The sequence below is a fragment of the Propithecus coquereli genome, unplaced genomic scaffold (genome assembly GCF_000956105.1).
Source record: "Propithecus coquereli isolate 6110/MARCELLA unplaced genomic scaffold, Pcoq_1.0 Scaffold235, whole genome shotgun sequence".
In the NCBI taxonomy this organism is placed as follows: Eukaryota; Metazoa; Chordata; class Mammalia; order Primates; family Indriidae; genus Propithecus; species Propithecus coquereli.
Genome location: NW_012147897.1, coordinates 1525224 through 1548191, shown reverse-complemented (window position 1 = coordinate 1548191; position 22968 = coordinate 1525224). Strand labels below are relative to the sequence as shown.

Below are 22968 nucleotides of genomic sequence, written 5' to 3'. Positions count from 1 at the left end.
AAAGGTAGAGAGGGGAAACCTGTCTTGTACATCAGGGAAAACTAATGATTTATTCATTCACTCAGTAAATTCTCTATTGACTATCTACTATGTGCCCGGCACTGTGCGAGTCCCTCAGGATACTGCAGTAAATAAAAAAATATGGGCTCTCGTGGACCTTACTTTTAGTGGAGGGAGATACACTGTAAGCTAATCAAAGAATGAATGTATCATGTGCCAGGTGGTATTAAATGCTATGAAAAATGAAAAAGTCATAAGCTGTGCCCTCAGATATCCTGAAATAATTGCAGTTGTAAGCTGACTGAGGTAAGGCCACAAGAGGTACAAGTCAGAAATGCTGGTGGAACTCAGAGATATATCTCATTATGTTGCTCAACCTGAAGCTTTATATACAGTTGATACTATGGATTATTTTTTGATGAGTGACCCCAGGGAGAGAAGTGAGCTTGATCAGAAGTCACAGCTTAGAATCTGCAGTCATTTGTGTTGGTGCTGTTTGGGCAGCTGAAACCAGTTGCCAGCTTTGTCCAGAAGAAAATCTCTTCTGAACTCCTGCCCCCTGCTGAGAGGAGCCCCGCTGCCGCGGCCCGCCCCCACCCCCCCACCTTGGATATGAGGACATGATGTTCTGATAGGTATAGCAACATCTCAACATCTCTCAGATAGGTTGGGGTTTACCCAGCCCAGGGATCTGATTCCTCTCTCCTCTGTGGCTGGCCTGCTGTGTGCCTCAGCTGAGATGTTATATTTCACTGGGGACCTTTCCTGCTAATTCTGGGTCCCAAACCAGTTCCTTTTTTAGCCTTTACATTTCTGTCCATCCTCCATTCCTGTCCCCCTTATCCCCATTCTATGTCCCATGCTATTTTATCTCTGGAACCTCATGGTTCTTGGCAGAATCTGAGAGTCTTCCCAGGGCTAGTACTCTCAAGTCTTAGTCTTTTGGTCTCTTTCTGAGGGTGAGGGTGGATTCTAATCCCATGAAGAGTGGCTGCAGAATTTGCCATTTATGGCTGGGGAGTGGAGGGTGAAGTGGGAGAAATTATTCTTACTGATGAGGCCTCTGCTGGTAAAACTAGGCAGTTTCCAGATTCCTCTCAGGTTCCAGCAAGTGCTGAGGAATAGTCAGACTAGTGCCCTTCTCTAGCCCTTATCTGTACCTTCTTCCTTGACTGCTGTTTCTCTCACTTTTTTCCCTTTGGGCTGTGTCTTACATCAGACAATCCATTTCCAGGCTCAACTACAGTGGCTCTGCTTTACCTGCCTACAGGTATCTGTGTTCTCTGGGCAATGAATTACTGTTTAGTGATGAGGAACCGAAAGTGGCTGGGAGAGAAGAGGTATTAATGAGGTGGATGGTGGATATTGGTGGTGGGAATGGGTGGATTGTACTCAAGAATTTCCTTGCCTTTTGGGGGAGATATGGTTTATTATTAATTCATGCATGCATGCATGCATGCATTTATTCATTCAGCCAGCATTTACTGATTTCATACCTGACAGGGTAGATGTTAGTGGTGGTGCCATAATGGGCCCTGGGGGATAGAGTGAGTCAAACTTGGTTCTTGCCCTTTTCTGGATGTAGAATGTGAACAGCTGAGAACATGAAGATTAATATAACACAGCTATGTACAAAGCGCTTTGGAGCATAGAACAGAGAACAGTGAATGACTAGCTCTGCTTGGGAAAAGGTAAGGAGATTTGGACAGGATGGAAAAGACTTTGTGGTTTTGTCTGCCAATATTTATCAAAGTGTAGTCTGCAGACCATTGTGGGTACACTGTGATCTTTTCAGGGGGTCCAGAGGTCAAATCCATTTTCATAATAATACTAAGATACTATTTACTTTTTTTTTACTTTGTATATCTTTGCACTGATGTTACAAAAACAGTGGTAGGTAAAACTGCTACACCTTAACAGAAATCCAAGCAGTGGTACCAGAGTACTAGCAATCGTTGTATTCCTCACCTCCGTGCACTCTCAGTTAAAAAAAAAGTTTTCAACAAAGAAGTAAAAATCATTAAATTTATTGAATTATAAGCCGTAGTACATGCCTTTTAGCATTTTGTGTGATGAAATAGTAAGTGCGCATAAAGCACTTCTGTTATATATAGATGTTCGTTGACTATCTCAGGGAAAAGCAGTTGTGTAATTTAGTTGTAAGCTGAACTACCTCCTTTTCTCAGGGAGCACTATTTTTACGTGAAAGAACAACTGACAGACAAACTGTGGTTATTTGGTATTTGGCAGACATTTTCTTGAAGATGGATGAATGAGTCTTCTACTTTAATGAAAACAACTGGTAGTATTTGTTGCCAATGATAAAATACCAGCTTTTAAATGAAAATTAGATTTTAGAAAACTTGTATCTTTCACTGTGAAATTGACAGCTTCCCTGGATTAAAAGCTTTTCTAATGAAATTGGTGGTGATATTAATAATTATGATTATTTTGATATTGTATAAATGAACTTTATTCAACATTTGGAAGCTCTGCATAACTCAGTGAACCAATAGTCTCCAAATGACCAGTGCATCATGTTACGAAATCATACACATATAAAAGATCCATTCAAAGTGCAAGGTAGACCAATGGATTTTAATGTTACAGAATACAAAAAGTTCATGTAGTTTCACATTTCACACTGCAACTAACCCTTAAGAAACCTACCACTTGTTGAGTTTGGGTGTAGTATCAGAGAAGAGTATCCACAGTTATCAAAAGGGTATTAAAATATGCCTGCCTTTTCCAGCTACATATCTGTTTCGATCTTCAGTCAAAACAACACATCATAAGAGATTCAATGTGGAACTAACTGTAAGATTATAGATGCCTTCTATTAAGCCAGACATTAAAAAAATTTGCAAAAATGTAAAACAATCCCATTTTTCTCATGATTTTTTCATAAAACATGTTATATTAATGAGAGTTATTATTACTCCAAAATGAATTAATAGCTAAATATAAGAATTTGTGTTTTAATTTCTAATATGGTAAATATCAAACAATTCTTTGAGATTTAAAATTTTTAAAGGTATAAAGGGATCCTGAGACCTATGCTGTTCTGTTTGCCTAGAATTCTTCTCTTTTCTCTAGAGAAATCCTACACATAGTTGTGCAGTTAGTATTTACATCTTTATTTTAAAAAATGTTTACCGAGCATCTTATAAAGACCTGACTCTTTGCTTGTTGCTGGGAACATGGCCCCAAACCCTTATGGAGATCACAGTCTGGTGGGGAAGACACATTAAACAGACAATTGCAACAAAGTATGATAAATGTTACCAGTGATAGCATATAAATATTGTGGGAGTACAGGCTATTGTCAGAGTCTTGCAAAGAGCCACTTGCTCACTCACCTGGAACATATGACCAGTTAGTTTGATTGGATCTTACCTTCTCTATCTGATTCTTTGTAGTCTGACAGGGAAAGTGGCTGAAGTTAGCAGAAGATGGGAACTATTGCTTGCTGCTCTGGGAGGAAAGAAGGATGCTACAAATGTATTGAATATCAGCTTTATGCTAGGCCCTATGCTAGGTGTTTTAACAAATGGGGTTTTATTTAATTCTCACAAAAACCCTATGTAACAGATTATCATCGTCATTTTGCAGATGAGAAATTGGAGGCTCAGAGAAGTTAAACAGCTTGTCCGATATCATATGGTTTGTGAAGATGTGATTTTTGACATGTGTTCTGACTCTAAGTCCAGGGCTCTTTAATTGCAGTAAGAATGTGTTGCTAAATGGGTGGACCTTCTAAGGTATTTCCAGATGGCTGTGGGGAACTTTGCCAAACTGGAATGTTTAGGAGAAGGTAGAAAAGGTCTCAGGAAGGACAGGGATACAGCTTAGGAAATGCTTGGTTGAAGGAGTTATTTGTGAATTTTGGCTGACATGGTTTCTCTGAATAGGATTCTATGGCCGTATGGGAATCAAGCTTTTGTATTCCCTCATCTCTAAATCCCTTTAATCCTCTCTATGCCGGATGATGCCAACTGCAAAGGTCACCTGTCAGTCTGATCAGGTTACAAACCAGAGCCTGGTGTTTGAAATCCAAACTTCTTGGATCTACTGTAAGCTTTTGGGAAAGGTGCTGGCTGACCTCAGGCCAACCAGCCTAGAGGCCCCCAGTCTCTAGAGCTTGGTAAACTATTCCCATTATTTTAAAAAGCCTACTGGAAGTTATACTTTACTTAGGATAAGCCTGTGTGCAGATACAGGCTAATGAGAAGATTGAGTTTCTTTCTCTTAGGTCAGAAAGCTATCAATCCAATGTGATTTAGGTGTGCCACCTATTATTTTCTAGAACAGGGTTCCATTGGCCAAATCCAGCTCACGACTTGTTTTTGTAAATGAAGTTTTATTAGAATATAATCAAGCATGTTTTGTCCACAAATGCTTTTGTGCTATAATGACAGAGTTAAGTAATGCAGCAGAGACTATATGGCCTGCAAATCCTAAATTGTTTAATCTGGCCCTCTACAGAAAAAGTTTGCTGACCCCTAATCTTGCTTCTTTCTATCATGGCACTTAGCACATAGTGTTTTAATTGCCTCTCTCACTTTTGTAACTGAGCTCCTGAGAGCAAAGATGAGATATGATTCATATTTTTATGCCCTGTGCTGATTATAGGGCCTGACATATCAAGAGCACTCAATAAATGTTGTTTAAATGTGTGTATCGTATGTTGATCAAAAAGCTCTTATGTATGCTTTTTAAATTTTTTTTTTTGGGAGGGACAGAATCTCACTCTGTTACCCAGGCTAGAGTACAGTAGCGTCATCATAACTCACTGCAACCTCAAACTCCTGGGCTCAAACAATCCTTCTGCCTCAACCTCCCCAGTAGGTAGGACTACAGGCGTGAACCACCATGCTGGGCTAACTTTTCAATTTTTTTGTAGAGACAGGGTCTCGCTCTTGCTCAGGCTGGTCTGAAACTCCTGCCATCAAGTGATTCTCCCACCTTGGCCTCCCAGAGTGCTAGGATTATAGGTGTGAGCCACTGTGCCTGACCTACTTTCTTAATTTAAAATTGTTTTTTTTGGCAGAGATAAGAGTCTCACTGTGTTGCCTAGGCTGGTCTCAAACCTGTGGCCTCAAGTGATCCTCCCACCTCAGCCTCCCAAAGTGCTGGGATTACAGGCATGAGCCACTGTGCCCAGCCTTATATATGCTTTTGAGTAGTACGAAAACAGGGGTAAGGGTAGGAAAAAGTTATGTTGATTATGCTAATCTGAGTGCTGTGTGCTTCATCTATGAAGTAGTTAGTCATTATTGCAATTTGAGGGAGACAGTGGTAAATAGTTCTTTTGGAAATGGGTTCCATGAATGAAACAATTATGCTAGGATCTCTTATTGGTGAGGAAATTGAGAAACAATGCCTCGCTCTGTGGCTGTATTCTCCTCTCCCTCAGTACCCACCATCCCTCCATCTGCCCCCATCTAACTTGGCAAGACAAATGGAGAGGAACATAAAACCTTAGATATATTTCTTTTGTATACATACTGTTCGTTTTACTGGTTTCTGTTTTGTTTTGGTTTTTTATAAAACCATTGCTTCAGTATGCTTCTTACCAGTATTATCATCTGTGGCTTCCAACAGATGAAACCAACTCAAAGTCATCTGGTCACCTTAGCAAAAAGGTAATAAGGTGAAGTGTTGGCCTGGGAATCATCAGATCTGGGCTCTTGTGGCTTTTCAGCTGCCTTTGATGTTAGGTACATCATTTAACATCTGTGAGCTTCAGTATTCAACCTACTTTTAATGAGTCACATCTTGGACGCTTAAAAATTTTAAATTTATTCTCCTCCCTCATTTTTTTTTTTTTTTTGAGACAGAGTCTCACTCTGTTGCCCCGGGCAGAGTACCATGGCGTTAGCCTAGCTCACAGCAACCTCATACTCCTGGGCTCAAGTGATCCTACTTCCTCAGCCTCCCTAGTAGCTGGGATTACAGGCATGCGCCACCATGCCCAGCTAATTTTTTCTATATATTTTTAGTTGTCCAGATAATTTCTTTGTATTTTTAGTAGAGACGGGGTCTCACTCTTGCTCAGGCTGGTCTCGAACTCCTGAGCTCAAACAATCCACCCGCCTCGGCCTCCCAGAGTGCTAGGATTACAGGCGTGAGCCACCACTCCCGGCCCTGCTCCCTCATTTTGAAAAGGATTGTGTGACATGTCCTGTCCACTCACTGTCTCTGGAAGGCAGATAAGTAAATGATTTAATGGAGTGGGGTGTTTCAGGTCTTTGATCAGTGCCTCCTGAAAGGTGTGACAGCCCTAGGCACTTTACCCTGTCTTTTCTTTCTCTCCTGTGACAGCTTCTCTTACCTAGGAAGCCAAGGTCCTTCTTCTGTCTTTGCCTAGGAAGTAGCATTTTGCCTAGGAAGTAGTCATCAAGATCTACATTAAAAGGGAAGAGGAATTTTGGCATCTAGGAATTGGAAGAAATAGTAGAAACTCTAGAAAAATGCCTTTTTCAAATTGTGATCTTTTAGCCTGGAGAAGAGAAATGACTTTCCAAGAGTCACATGGTAGAGTTAAGCCTAGATTCCAGGCTCTTTCTGCTATGTGCATCAGTCAGGCTAGGTGTGTTCCAGGTGTGTAAGAGAGGATTAGGTGTCATGGAAAGAGCTAAGGTGCCTTAGACGTTTGTGCTGGTTTTACTGCTGCAAGTCCATGTGATGGTGGGCAGAGGAAACTGCACCCCAGACCTCTTAAGGTGTCGTATCAGATGAACTCAGGACCTTTAGATATCTAATAGATATTTACTGGCTGTAACTGTCTATGGCAAGACATAAGATATGACAGGTTTCCCCAGTCAGCCTGTGGCTGACCTTTTATATATCAGTAGTGGCAAAATGAACAAAAAAGAGAACTACATATTATTCTGGCACTGGGACTAATTGGCTGTTGTCTTGTTTCCAGACAGATTATATTAATTTAATTTGTTTATTTGACTGATTAAAAATGATGACTCATTTGAGTATGTATGTATTTAATTACTAGTGAGTCTAAACTTTTTTCCTCTGTTTATTGGCTATTTGTATTTTCTCTCATTTGTGAGCTGCCTATTTATGTTCTTGTCTAGATCCCAGTGCATTCCTAGTCCTATGCTAGACTTCCCTGCAGGGAACTATTAGGATGATAAAGCATTGTCTCTGTATGGGAAAGCTCAGCATATTCTTGGGGAGACAATTTAAGGCCAGATGAAACATTTCCCTCACAGTATGTGTAGCTGGTTCAGTGCCTATGTGAGGAATCAGATGCTAGGCTCTAAGGGCTGTGACAGGTGGGTGATAGAGGCTGGGTGGCAGCTCTAAGTAATGTCTCTTGCTTTTCTTATACAGAGTTTTGCCGGATTGATAAGCCCCTGTGTCACAGTGAGGATGAGAAGCTCAGCTTTGAGGCAGTCCGCAACATCCACAAGCTGATGGATGATGATGCCAATGGTGATGTGGATGTGGAAGAAAGTGATGAGGTGAGCTCTCTCATCCTGCCATGATTCTCCTCTCTTCCTGTGTCATAGTCCCTGTAAGCTGCCTAGACACACTGTTAACTGGGGAGAAATATTCTCTGCTGGAGGTCAGGCGCAGTGGCTCACACCTGTAATCCTAGCACTCTGAGAGGCTGAGGCAGGAGGATCACTTGAGCTCAGGACTCCAAGACCAGCCTGAGCAAGAGTGAGACCCTGTCTCTACTAAAAATAGAAAAAGTGGCCAGGCACAGTGGAGGGTGCCTGTAGTCCCAGCTACTTGGGAGGCTGAGGCAGGAGGATCGATTGAGCCTAGGAGTTTGAGGTTGCAGTGAGCTATGATGGCACCACTGCACTCTAGCCAGGGTGACAGAGTGAGACTGTGTCTCAAAAAAAAAAATTGTCTGCTGGCTTGTTCTCTAGGAATTCATCCCCTTCAGGGGAGGTGGCTGTCAGCAGAGCAGCCTCGAGGAGCCAGCCTGTCAGAGTGCAGGCTTTATGCCTGTGTCACTGTCAGAGTGCAGGCTTTATGCCTGTGTCTGGGTCTGAGCTGGCTCCCACTTGTAGCTAGTAGCATAGCACTGACTGAGCTGTGTTGTTTGGGAGGGAGAGGGAATCCCTGAGGTTGTTCTCTATGGTTTCCCTGGATCTTTACTGTAATCCTGCTGTAGATGGAGGGCATCAATCTGTATTTAGCCCTGTCTTGGCATATGGGAGGGAAGGCAAGACAGTTAGATCCTGCCCTCTGGGAGTTTATACTCTAGTTGGGAGGAAGAAAAAATCTTCCTAGAAAGATCATTCTGAATTCCAGGCTGCAGTTTTTGGGAGCCAGTTGAGTGATCCAGATGGTAAGAGCTAGGGGAGTCTCTAAATGGAAAAAAGCTCTGTTACTGTTTCATCTTTTGCCATTACTACTATAGCTGCAACTCAACAGAGCCCAGAGTACAAGGTCATCATTTGTGAAAAGCTTTAAAAGCTTCTGATAGCAAGCTCAACATGAACCAGCAGCTTGATGAAGCTACCAAGTTATGCTAAATCTTCAGTAGTGATATAGTTACATCATGAAGGAGGAGATAAGCCTAGTCTCTCCTTCCTGCTAGTTAGCCAACCTTGAGTTGTGAGTTCAATTTTGGATCTCACGTTGTCAGAAAGATTTGGAACAGTGAGGACCTATACAGAAAGGAGTGACATGAATGATGAAGAGTATGGAAGCTATGAAACGAAGAGCATTCAACACAAGGCAATAACATTTATTAAGGGTCAATTGTGTATGTGCCATGCACTGTGTTAGGTATGGAAATGGGGCAGTAAGAAAGACAGGTACAGTCTGTCCTCATATAACTTACAGTCTAGTGAAGAAATGCTAGTCTGGAGAAGAGGAGACTCAGGTTATATACTTTTCATCTTCAAATACCTAAGAAGTGGAGAAATCAGACTTAAATAACGATGATAGTAACAATGAAAATCACAGTACTAGCTGTCATTTATTGAACTCTTACTCTCTGTCAGACACAGTGTTAAGCTCTTTGCATAGTTGCTTTAAAAGACTTTAACAGCCTTGTAAAGTTGGTATTATTACCAGGGACTGGAGTCTTGGAAAGGTTAAGCATTTTGTTCAAGGACACACTGGATATGAGCTCAGATCTGATTTCAAAGTCCATCCTCTTAAGTACTGCTGTATTGTTTCCCTTATTCTAAGGGCAGACCCAGGGCCAATGTGGGAAAAGTAAAAAATAGGCATATTCTTCTAGAATAAAGAATTGACTAACAGTCAGAGCTATCTTGTCATAGAATAGGTTCCTTGGCAGATAATTGAACTCTCTATCACTGAAGATGGACAAGTAGAATACAGAACTCCACTGACTGCTCAGCAGAGGGGATTCTTCTGTTAGGATGAACCAGATAATGGTCAAGGAATTTAAAGGAGGAGAAAAACAGACTTCCTAGAGGAAAAGTAGAATTGAATAGTTTAGAACGGGTAGGGCTGTCTGAATAGTGGAGGACCAGCATGAGCAAAGCTGTACAGGTAGTAAGAAGCATGGTGGGTTGGTTTGGTTCAACAGAGGGACTGTAGTAGAAAACCATAGAACAAAATGTTGGAAAGGAAAGTGGAGCCCAGGTAACAAGGCTGAGATATGTGTGTACTAGTTGAACCAGGCAATTATAGGTTCTTAAGCAAGGACAACAACCATGATGAAAGTATCTGAAATTTTGGTCACATCTAGATGTGTCACTGGCTTTCAAAGGACCAAAATTTTATTTGTCTATGCTGAGAATAGAGCCACGTTCCTAGTGGTGAATCAGGCCTATAAGTGTCCTGATAACTGTCCTAGGGCTTGGCCACAAAACTGGAGAATGGATGGAGAAGAATGATATAATCCCAGATCTATAAATTCCTGGATATCTTTGTTATCAGCTCCTCCTCCTTTTTTTCACATTCTCCTGAATTGCTTCGTTAATGAGGGGAGGAATAAAATGTTCTTTTTAGAGGAATGTTACTACAACAAAAAGCTCATCAGCACAAACTGTTCCAAAATAACACAAAAGCTGTCACCCTACTCTTCCTTGCGCCAGCGGTGAGCTGTTTTTTTTCAGCATAGCTTTTGCCTTGCCTTGGTTTCCACTGCTTTCCTTGCATTCCCAGGCCTCTGGTGGTTAGAGAGGTCTGATGGTCTGGGTGTTCATCATCAATCACACGCTGCTGTCCTTGAGAGAGAAAGTAGCAAAATGTATGTACTTAAGTCAGTGTAAACATACATGAGACAGCCTTGGAGTTCAGGATCTAGCTAGAAAGTTGGGTAGATAGCTCAGGGCTTAGAATATTGGGTAATGGATAATGAGGTACCAAGGATGAAACTCTGATTGTATTGGCCATCAAGGACTTGAGACTTTTAGGACCCGTCTTGCTGATTACTCAAGAACCTTAGTAGAAGTCTGAAGGGGATCTCAATTAAAGCCTTTTATTTAGCCTCATATTGGTAACTTTTTCACATAACTGAACTGAACCTCAGTGCTAGATCTTTTAAAATTTTTGTCATTTTTGAAGCAAGTCTTCTTATAGATTATTGTGGCAAGTGTTAACTTTCTTTGTATGAATCAAAGCATGTGTGCAGAGCCTCTTGCACTATTACCCAGTACCTGGATTCCCATATGCATTGTGGTTGCTTCCTGTAGTTTTCCTGTCTCTTCTTTGATTCATTCTCATTTCTAATTGCTGTATCTAATCTGCTGTGAGCTGTTAAATTAGACTTATGATTAACAGAGACTCAGTAGACATTGTATAGAAAAATATATGATCATTTGTGTGTGGGGCAACTTGTCTGGTTGCTCAAGTGCCATCTTTGCTTGTTTTTGTTATGGATGGCAGAGGCTATGTATCGTGGACCCTTCAGATGAGCAAGATGGCACAATTGGTGATGGTGCCCTGCTTGCAATACTGGCAGGGAGTTCTACTAGGCTGGCGGTATGAGACTTCAGGACTTGTGTTCTATTCAAACGTCCGGTGGGGATATTGCCCACGGGCAAAGATTTGACGTGGTGGATGGTTCTGTCAGGGCGTCCTAACTATCTGAGGTGGACAGACAAGGGCCTACCTAAAACCACTGTCCCTTGACTGGACTAGACATTTTGAGAGCAGTGTTATTTTCTTTTTTGGAGCCTACATAGAAAATCAGGGCATTCATTCGGCCATTAAATAAATTCTTACTGAATACTTAGGTGCTAGGCACCATTCGAGGGCTAGCGATTCCACAGTGAACAAAACGGATAAGATCCCTGCTTCTATGGAGCTTACCTTTTAGTGATCTATATGACACAGGTGATTAAGTGATAAGAAAAATTTGAAATTAGACAGAACTGTGATCAGATTATAGTAGTTTAGTGACTTTCTCTTTGGTTTTTCTCAGGGTAAAATGGTGGTTAATGATTCCTACCCTTGCGGGGTTGTAGTCAGAATGAAGTGAGAAAAGTGCTGTTAAAAGTTCTCAGCACAGGCCGGGCGCAGTGGCTCGTGCCTGTAATCCTAGCTCTCTGGGAGGCCGAGGCGGGCGGATTGTTTGAGCTCAGGAGTTCGAAACCAGCCTGAGCAAGAGCGAGACCCCGTCTCTACTAAAAATAGAAAGAAATTAATTGGACAACTAAAAATATATATAGAAAAAATTAGCCGGGCATGATGGCGCATGCCTGTAGTCCCAGCTATTCAGGAGGCTGAGGCAGGAGGATCGCTTGAGCCCAGGAGTTTGAGGTTGCCATGAGCTAGGCTGATGCCACGGCCCTCTAGCTGGGGCAACACAGTGAGACTCTGTCTCAAAAAAAAAAAAAAAAAAAGTTCTCAGCACAAATAGAGAACTGATAACATTCGACAATAGAAACCAAGCAACTTGATAAAAATGGGAATAGTTTTGAACAGAGACTTCACCAAAGTAGATACATAGATGGCAAATAAACATATGAAAAGATGTTCAATATTTTAACTGTTAGGGAAATGCAAATTAAAACCACAGCGAGGTACTACTACATACCTATTAGAATGGCTAAAATTAAAAAATGAATAATATAAAGTGCTAAGCAAGAGGAAGAGCCACTAGAACTCTTGCTGATGAAAATGTACGATAATACAGCAGTCTGAAAATGTTTGGCAGTTTCTTATGAAGTTAAACATAGCTTACTATACTTCCCAGAAATTCCACTTCTAGGTTTTTATTCCTACAGATAAATGAAAATTTATATTCGCTCTAAAACCTGTATATGAATATTTATAGTAGCTTTATTCATAATTGCCAAAAACCGAACATAACCCAAATGTCCTTCAATGTGTGAATGGATAAACAAACTGGAAAACTAGTCAGCAATAAAAAGGCATGAACTATTGATACACATAGCATAGGTGAATCTCAAAAGCATTATGCTGAGTGAAAGAAACCAGTCTCAAAAAATTATATATCATATGATTCCATTTATGTGACATTCCGAGAAAGGCAAAACTATAGCGATGGAGACTAGGTCAGTGGTTACCAGGGGTTAGGGGTGTGGGAAGGGTTTGACTGCAAAGGGACAGCATGAAGGAATTTTTTTGGATAATAGAACTGTCCTGTGTCTAGATTGCCAGGGTGGTTACTAAATATGTATTAAAACTCATAGAACCGTATACCAAAAAAGTTAATTTTATTATGTGTTAATTTTAAAAAAAGCTCCCAGCATAGTACCTGAAACATAATTCAAGTTCAGAACTTGAATGCTGAATGCTAGTTACTTTCCCCTTTCTCTTTCCTCTATTTCCAGGAAATCAAGAAGCATTTGACTGTTGTATTTTAATGTTTGTCTGATTGATTTGTTTCTCCCACCAAATTTTGAGCCCCTTTAGGGAAGGGACTGATCTTACCTGGTTTGTGTCTGTTTTCCCCAATGCCCAGCAGAGCCTGTTACAGAATATATGCTTAATCACTGTATCGAATGACTGACTAATATCTCTACAGCATCATGGTATCAGGCTGAGATGGGAGTCCTGAGCAAGTGTGTGATCACAGATTTTGGGGGCTTGGGATAGGTAGGTAGCAGTATGAACCCAGGAAGCTGCAGTATCTACTTAGGATTCAGTTAGTGTCTGTGGTGTCTGGTGTAGACGTATAGCACAAGGTTAAGAGCTTATACTCTGGAATCATACAGACCTCACTCTGCCTTTTACCAGCTGTGGAAACCTGGAAAAGTTACATAATCTCTTTCTGTCTCAGTTTCTTCATTAGAATTGGAGTAATAATAACAGTAGGTACCTCATAAAGTTGTTGTGAAGATTAAATGAATAATGCATATAAGCACTTAGTATAATGCCTGGCACATAAGAGAGGCTCAATAAAAGTTACCTTTTATGGTTATTATTATTATTTTTATTGTTATCATCAGAGAGAACATAGATTTTGATACAAAACTTGGTTTTGCCACTTACTGGCTTATGACCTCAGGCAAATAACTTTACTTCACTGAGCCTTGATTTTTTTCCAGCTATTTTAAGAGGGATGTTGTGAGAATTTAATGTATATAAAGCCCCAAGCACAATGCCTGACACATGATAGGTGCTAAATCCATGTTTTTTCCTCCCTAAGCATGAGGGTATAGGTAGTGAGGGTTGGCTGGTATAGCAAAATTCCAAATCAGCTCTCTCATCATCCGTGGCACCACAGTCTTCAGCTATGCAAGTCGGCACCAGCAGTGTGGCTGACTTGACTAGGACCAGTACACTCCGGGAGGTAGTTCTGTCTTTGCCTGAGTGATTGATATTAAGGGAAGTGGGCATGATAGAGCAGGATTATACATTTCTAGGGACTAGAATGTTTCTGGCAGCTCACCTAGCCTCCTACCTATACCTGTGTATTTTAAAAAAGGTCTGGCTTTAAAAAGGTCTAGGTGAGGACTTACTATTTTTCCACACCCATTTGGAAGGCTAGAGTATTTTTAATAACAAAGCTATATTATAGTACTGTGTTAATGGAAAAAGACCCAAACTCTGTAAAATCATTTAAAGAGGTTTATTCTGAGCTGACTGTGTATAACTGGTCTGGAGCACGTGCCCTCAACAGGTCCTGAGAACATGTGCCTGCGGTAGCTGGTTACAGTTTGGTTTTACACATTCATGGAGACAGGAACTACATGTAAGACCCTAAGATCAGTATATGGAGACGTGAAGGGCTTGCATTGGTTTGATCCGAAAAGGTGAGACATCTCAAAGCATGTTTGGTTGGGGGGGCGGTGGCTTATGGGTTGTAGGTGTCTTTAAAGATTCTTTGATTCGTAATTGGTTAAAGAAATGAAATTTTGTCTAAAGGCTCGGGATATTTTAACTTAAGGTTGTCTGTTAATCAGAGACAAGCCACTGGACATTTACCAGAAACTCAAGGGTTCTGTTGAGTAAAAGCTTTATCTGGTATAGTCTTAGGCCTGTTAATGAGTTACAAAGGACATCTACAAGAAGGGAGGGGGTATGTGGAGGCATGTCTGACCTCCCTTCTCATGGCCAGCAACTCTGCTTCAGGGTATTTCTGGGGTCCCCTTGGCCACGAGAGGTCCATTCAGTCAGCTAGAGGGCTTAAGATTTTATTTTAGTTCACAACTGTCATGAGACTTGCTTGAACTTTAGCAGGGTACAAGCAGACCTGTTTTCTTTGTTTTTCATTGTCCCACTCAGAGGCATGCTAGGTCCTAGGAGGCAGGGATAATTCAGGAAGCTGGCACCACTTGGAATCAGGGCTAAGGCAGCTAAACTCTGAGGGGAGCCAAAGGGCCTAGGGGGGAACATGGACTTGATAGGAAGTAGTATATAGGGAAAGAAGAGGAAGCCCAATGCCGTGGCTAGCGTGGGCTAATTTGGTTGAAGGTAAGTAGCTGGGTTATACACAAAAGTTATTGCTATAATTAATAATAATTGTATTCTCCCTTAGTCTTTAGGGCTCATTTCCTTATATTGAGATAATTGTAGACAACCCGTAAGTGTTCTCCTGCCTCTGATCTCTCCCTGACAGCCCATGTTGTACATGCTGCCAGTGATCTTCCTAAGTTACATTTGGGTTCTATGTCTCCTGCATGATTTCCTTTTGCTATTTCTTCTAATTTCCTGTACCTAGCACTCTATCTCTTCAAATCCAGCCTTAGCCTTTCTTAATTTTCTAGACATACCTCCTACCACTTTGGTCTGGCTCAAGTCCTCTTTGTTTCATAAACATTCTATGTTTATTTCCAGTCCCACTTCTTTGCTCAGATATTTCTCCTTACCTGGAATTAACCCTTCATACCCCTCCCCTCACCCCTGGCCAGTCTAATTCAATGTTGATTGGCCTCTGGAATGTGCCAGACTCACTTTTTATGATCCTTCCCTGACTTTGCCACCCCCACTGATCTCTATCTTAGTACTAACTCCCATAGCACATAGTCTGTATCTGTCAATTTATTAATAGCACTTAATTAGAAATTGTCTTCCTTTGTGCCTTGATAACTTTCATTGTATTGTTTTGTCTATAAATTTGTCTTTCTGCACTAATACTGGTATTACTAAAGCACAACTCATCAGATTATTCCTACCTTACAAAGGGAATGTGGTAGAAAGGGAGCATCTCTACCATGTGCCCAGCCCTGTGCCAGCTGATTAGATACACAATTTAATCCTCAACCATTCCATGAGCTAGGTGTTATTAACTCCATTTTAGAGATGATAAAACTATAAATGAGTGGCTTGCCTTTGCTTACTTAATTAATCTAAACTCTGATCTGCCTTTCAGTGCTCCCACAATCTGGTTTTAGCTCATCCTACTAGTTCATATTACACTGCATTCCCTTACTCTGTGCTACAGCCATCCCAAACGTGCTTTTCGTATCCCACCACTGTGCTCTTACACCACATAAATTCTTAACTTGGCATCTCTCTGCCTCCCATTTGCCTGTAAAAATTTCACTCGTCCACCAACGCCTAGATCAGGGTTTCTCAACCTCAGCTTTGTTGATGTTTTGGGCCAGATAATTCTTCGTTGTGGGGGGCTGTCCTGTGCATTGTAGGATGTTTAGTAGCATCCCTCACATCTATACACAAGGTGCCAGCAGCGAACCTCCCTCCAGCCCCCTCTGGTTGTGACAACCAAGAATTTTGCCAGTTATACTTGTCAGTTGCTTTGGGGGACAAAATTGCCCCCAGTTGAGAGCTATTATACTGGCCTAGATTAAATGTTGTTTCCTCTAACAAATCTTGTTTGTTCTCTTACAGTGGGAAATCATTCTTCCTCTCTTACTTTCAAGAGTACTTGGCATGAACCTCACATTTGGCATGTTGCTCTGCTCTGTATTGTAATTGGGTCTATCCTTATCTGTCCTACTAGGCTGTGAGTGCCTCTAGGGAGCGGGAACCAGGTTTTATTCATCACTGTTTCTCCCACTGTGTGTGGTGCAAGGTCTTACTCATGAAAATGCTGAGATTTTTTTGAATTTTGAATTTGAAAGGAAAGATTCTATCTTATCATGGTATGCTCTTTAAATTGTTTCCCTAGGGCAGAGCAAGAGTACAGAGTTGCTGGTCAATGGTAGGGACAGGGTGCAAAAAATAATAGAAAAGACATGCAGAAAAACACATGCCAGAGGGGCATAAATTAAGAAAAGAAAAAGAAGACGACACTGAGAATACTGAAAGGTTGTGTAGTTAAGCAAAAGTATGTACTGTTGGAGCAAGAGAGATGATGGCATACTTTTGTCAATTATTAGTTGTATGATTTTGAAAATTTCTTAAACTCTGTGAGCTTTCATTTCCTCTCTGTCAAATGGGGACAGTAATTTCTACCTTGAAGGATTATGGCAAAGATAAAATTAAGTCATGTGTATAAAGTGCCCAGCCTGTGGTCTAGTTTGTAGTAGCATTATTACTACTACTTCTGCTACTACCATTGCTACAATGTGCTAGGCCTGTTCTGGATACTCTATATGCCCTCTCTCATGTAATCCATACAAGAAAATGAGACAGATACTAATTTTTTCCATATAACCGGTAACAAAACAGACTGAGTTAACTCATAGTGAGCCATTTTTGGGGTTATTGCAACTCTTATCTCCATCAGGCTGATGACAATGTTCTAAATTTAGATTGTAGTGATGGTTACATACTTCTGAATGTACTAAAAACCATTGAGTATTACACAATAATTGGTATGTGTAAAGATGTTATCAGTAAAGATGTTAAAATAAAAATGTCACTGCTTTGGTTGGAGTTGGGTGTCACCTTCCACTTGCCTTTCTGCAGCCCAACTCAAGAATCCCTAGGGCTCTTTAGAGAACGCTTTGAAAGCCATGTTGATTTCTGTCTTTATTTCCCTTACCCCCAACTTTGATAGAGATGCAGTGGTGCTTCCAAGTCTGAAATACCATGGTTCCTGGAAGCAGATCCCTTGTTAGCTAACTGACAGCAAGTTTGCCTCTGTTTCTGGGCAGGTATAGATAGCTTTTGAGGATACCAGACTGAAGAGTACTGGGACATTTTCTTTGGCAGAATTCCTCCTTTCTTCCTTCCCTCCCTCCTGTTGTTCTTTCTTTCCTTTTTTTTTCTTTTTGTAGTTAGTACTGCTTCTGGGGAAGCTAAGATGTCAAAGAAACTGGAACAACCCTGGTAATAATTCCTTTTAGTTCACATACCAGGGACCTAAATTAACTAATAAATTAATTATGTAAATTATTTGGACATTAACATTTTTTTTTAAGAGACAGGGTCTCACTCTGTCACCTAGGCTGGAGTACAGTGATGCAATCATAGCTCACTATAACCTTGAGCTCTTAGGCTCAAGCAATCCTACCACCTCAGCCTCTCAAGTAGCTAGGACTACAAGTGTGCACAACTACTCCTGGCTAATATTCTAAGTTTTTGGTAGAGATGGGGTCTTTCTATATTGTCCAGGCTGGTCTTGAACTCCTGGTCTCAAGCAGTCCTCCTGCCTTGGTTTCCTAAAGTGCTGAGATTATAGGCATGAGCCTCATGCTTGGCCTGACATTAACTTTTTAAAAGTCTAAGCAGGCTGGTGCAATGGTAGTGGGTTATCAGAACTTATTGACATTAGTATCACTAAAGTTGGTATACAACCTCCCACTGCTAAATCTGACTGTCTTAAAAAGAAAGAAAAAATAAAATGAAATAAAAGTCAAAGCATGAGCTTTGGAGTCTGACCTGGGTTCAGATTCAAGCTTTGCAATGTACTAGATATAAGGCCAAGTGGTTTGGAGATTCATTTTCCTCATGTACAGATGAAAATAAGATACTCTTTGCCATTGACAAGCCTTCAGGCTGGTGAGTGAGGCCGATACATAAATAGGTAATAATAATAATAGCACATTTTAAGGGCTCCTAATGGTGGTATGAACAGGGTCTGTGGGAGTTTCCAGAGAAATCAGAGTACAGTGATCTAATATGTACCCGGTGTAGCGGAAGACACATTATCAGCTGGCACTCAGGCAAGGGTACCAGTTGCCAGACAAGCTGAGCTACACATCAGAGGGAGTAGGCATAGTTTGCAATCTGTCCCAGTGCCTAAGCCAGATACAGGATGAGGCAGCAGCTCCCCCAGATGGTACCCCTCATATTTTCAGGAAAACCCAGACGGTGGCTTGCTTTGACAGACAGGGAAATTCTTTCTCACTAAGCAGGCTGTTGTTTTCCTTCTTTCCCTCTTTGTTGTTGATTCTACTTTGTCTATTCTGGGTGGCAATCCTGTTGATGACAGGGATTAGTTATACTTGTAAGGCTTCTCTCTGTATGTATCTATATATGTGTATATGTCTATGTGTGCCTTTGTGTTTATGTTTCTTTGTATGTGTATATACATTATTTTGTGCTTGTGTGGGTATGTGTTTTTCTGTATTTAGGTATGTCTATGTATATGGCAAGAAATGGAGGGAAGGGAGAAACATTGAGCCAAGGAAGTAGGGGCTGAGAGAAAGCCCATAAACCAGGTTGAGGATCAAGGAAAAGGTTGGGGGGCAAAGGATTAGGCCAACAGTATAGTATACAGGAGCTAGAAGTAAAAGCAGAGCCAGAAATGTAATCAGAAGCCCAATGATGCTGTTAGTCTAGGCAGGATCTGGGCCTTACAAAGTGATGGGCAGAATGTGAGTGTCATCTACAAGTGAGGAATGGTCAAACTAGCAGAGAGAAAAAAGCCCTGATTCAGGTATTAAACTTATGACTCTTCCTGTTTAAGGAGGAATAAGCAGCTGGCTCCCAAGGCATTGCTTGCCTTGAGACCTAACTGGTGTTTGTGTTTGTTTGACTACATGTGTATTTCTTCAAGCCTTTCTGCACATGTCTGTATCTGCATGTGCATCACATTCCGTGGACTTCATGGCATTAGGAAGAACTAGTTTCCTATGCAATGTCTGATTCACTTGAGGATCAATGACTTTCCTTTTATTCCTTTCCTTTTATCGCATCTTTCTCCAAACATATTTAGTGTCTGCTCTGTGCTGGATGCTGGATATGAAAAGACTAATAAGGAAGATAAATTTCCTATCTATAAAGGTCTCATATATTATTGAGGCAGAAAGACATACATGCTAATCCTGATAGGTGCTGTGACAAGAGATGAGTGTTGCATGCTCTGGAAGTACAGAAGAGGGAAGTTAACCCATCTGACGATGTCAGGGAAGACCACCCAGAAAAGGTGTTGCCTGAGACGAATTCTGGGATATGAATAGGAGGTAACATGGGGACGGGGTGAGGATATACCAGGTGGAGGAACAAGTATGATGTCCTTGGGAATCTGTTCTGTGATTCAGTGGTTCTTTTGACTTGAGCATAGAATGTAATAGTGGGTCAGGGAGGGAAAGGTTGGCAGTGAGGTTGGAAAGGCAGGCATTAGCCACATTTGCATGCCATGCTGAGGAACTTGGATTTTGTCCTAAAGATGATGAGCTTAGAAGTAAACAGAGCTGGCCCTAATTCTAACTGAAGGTATGTTAGGAGCAGGTTTTGCAGAGGAGGTGAAACTGGAACTTGATTTTTAAAGATGAGCAGGAGTTTCCCAAATGAAGAAGGGAAGAGGAGTATCCAGGAAAGGGGAAATTTATGAATAAAGGCAAGAGGCAGAAGTCGCAGAAGGAATGCATTTGTCTTACTCTCTTATATTCTCTGTCTCTGAGCCTCTTCCTCTACCTACCTGCTGCCCAAAGGCGAGTGGCATTTATAAGGACCATGTAATGAGTTCTCAACTCTTTTTACCAAGTTGATTGAAGTGGGTGTTGTATTTTGTTAATGGAGTCCTGGAGGTTTTCCTGCTGTTGAGTATTTGGCTGGGTTTTTGATTCTCCCAGGGTCTTGGAAAGCCAAGCATAGGGATGGTAGTATGAGTGAAAACTGAGAGGGCAATCAAAGATGCCTCTTGTTCATGGGAATTGGTAAGGGAGAGAGATTTCCCTAGAACCTGAAGCCAGACTGGAGGGAGGTTAAGGTGTATCTAGCACAGGGGTTAGCAAACTGTGGCTCACTTCCTGTTTTTCATACAGCCTGCAAACTAAGAACAGTTTTTACATTTTTAAATAGCGGGGGGTGGGGGGAGGAATCTAGCAAAGAGTTTTGTGACGTGAAATTTATATGAAATTCAAATTTCAGTGTCCATAAATAAAATTTTATTAGCACACAGCCACTCTCATTCATTTACATATTATCTATTGCAGCTTTTGCACAAGAACAGTAGAGTTGAGTAGTTGTGACAGAGACCATATGGACCACCAAGCCTAAAATATTTACTGTCTGGCCCTTTACAGAAAAAGTTTATCTGGCCCCTGGTCTAACCTATCAATTGTTTTAAAGAAGCTTTATTGACATTTAATTCACATACTATACAATTCACCCACTTTTAGTGTACAATTCAGTGGGCTTTAGTGCAACCATCACCACAGTCAATTTTAGTACGTTTTTATCACCTCAAAAAGAAACCCTATACACATTAGCTGTTGTCTCCCTGTCTCTCCATTTCCTCCAGCCCTAGGCAACCACTAATCTACTTTCTGTCTCTATAGATTTGCCTATTCTGGACATTTCACATGCATGGAATCATATATGTGGTCCTTTGTAACCGGCTGTTTACACTTAGCATGTTTTCAAGGTACATCATGTTTTATCAGTACTTCATGTACATGTTCATGTGCATATATCTGTACTTTATTCCTTTTTATGGCCAAATAATAGTCTATTATGTGGACATCCCATTTTGTTTAGCCATTCATCAGTTGATGGACATTTGGTTTGTTTCACCTTTTGGCTATTATGAATAATGCTGCAATAGATATGTACAAGTTTTTGTATGAACGTGTATTTTCTGTTTTTGTTTGAACATACATTTTCATTTCTCTTGGGCATATACCTATGAATGGAATTGCTGGGTCATGTGTTAATTCTGTGTTTACCTGTTTGAGGAACTGCTAGATTGTTTTCCAAAGTGGCCGAACCATTTTTACATTCCTGCCAGCAGTGTATGAGGGATCTGTTCTCTCCACATCCTCATCAACACTTGTTATTATCTGACTTTTTGATTATAGTCATCCTAGTAGGTATGAAATAATATGTCATTATGGTTTTGATTTGCATTTCTCTGATAACTAATGATGTCGAACATCTTCTCATGTGCTTAATGGGCATTTATATATCTTTGGAGACATGTTTTTTCAGATCCTTTGTTCATTTTTAAATTGGATTATTTGTATTTTTGGTCTTGAGTTGTTAAAGGTCTTTATATTTTCTAGATACATGTACTTATCAAATATATGATTTGCAAATATTTTCTCGCATTCTGTGGGTGGTTTTTTTACTCTCTTGATAGTGTCCTTTGAAGCACACATTTTCAGTTTTGATGAAGTACATTTTAATTTACTTTTTTGCTGCCGTTGTTGCTGCTCATGCTTTTGATGTCATATCTAGGAATCCATTGCCAACTCCAAAGTCATGATGACTTACTCCTGTGTTTTCTTCCAAGAATTTTAAAGGCATCTGAAGCTTAACACATGCCTAACTGTATTACTTCATCCAAAATCTGCTCTACACTTAGTCTTCCTCATCTCAGTTGAAGGCAACTCCATTGTTTCAATTGTCTGGGCCAAAAACCTTCTAAATCGTCCATAATTCCTTTCCTACCCCACAGCCATTGGTAAATCCTGTGGATTCTACCTTCAAAATATAATAATTTCTTACTACCACTGTACTGCAGGTACCTAGGCTCAATAGCCTCCTAACAGATAACCATGTCTACAGCCTATTCTTAACATAGCAGATAGAGAACTTTTTAAAAAAAAATGTAAACCACATCATTTCACCCCTCTGCTCAAAACCTTGTAATAGCTCCACTTTTCATTTGGTGTGAAAGCCAGAGTCACCACAAAAGTCACCAAGGCCCTCTATAATCTGGCCCCTACTTACCATTCTGATCTCCTCTCTACCTGTATCCCCCTTGGTCACTCACTCTAGCCACACTCATTGCTGTTCCTTAAATACTTCTTTGTGCTCCTGTCTTAGGGCCTTGGGGTTTCAGCTCTTGCCCCTGCCTGGAATATTCTTCCCTTAGATAAGCACTTTGCTAACTACTGCATATTCCCAGTATATTCCCATACAGTGTACTTTTGTTTCTCATACTTCACCTTATCAATGAGACCCTTCCCAGACTACCCTATTTAATGATGAAATCTGCATCTACCTCTACCCCATTCCTGGCATCCAGATTGGCAGCATGCATCACTTTTTTTTAAATTAAAAAACTCTTTTTAATTTTTAAGAGCTTATCACTGCCTGGTTTCTGTCATTTAATCATTTATTATTTATTGCCTCAAATATAACGTCCATAAGGGGAAAGAATCTGTTTTGTTCACTACTACATTCCTGCCACCGAGAAGAGTGCCTGGATCAGTGTTGGTACTCAGCAAATGTTGTTGAGTGAATGAACAAATGAATCTATTTGGAAAGGAGTGTATTTTTAAAATATGGATTCAAATT

General features: G+C 40.7%; 1 protein-coding gene across 2 annotated transcripts in view; it reads left to right on the top strand.

Moving 5' to 3' along the window:
- STIM1 (stromal interaction molecule 1) overlaps positions 1-22968 on the top strand; it is a 218294-nt gene that overhangs the window by 129133 nt on the left and 66193 nt on the right. For both annotated transcript variants that reach the window (XM_012645678.1, XM_012645677.1), the window contains exon 2: positions 7354-7484. In XM_012645678.1, coding sequence (XP_012501132.1) covers positions 7354-7484 — 131 coding nt within the window. The remainder of the gene's footprint in view (positions 1-7353; positions 7485-22968) is intronic.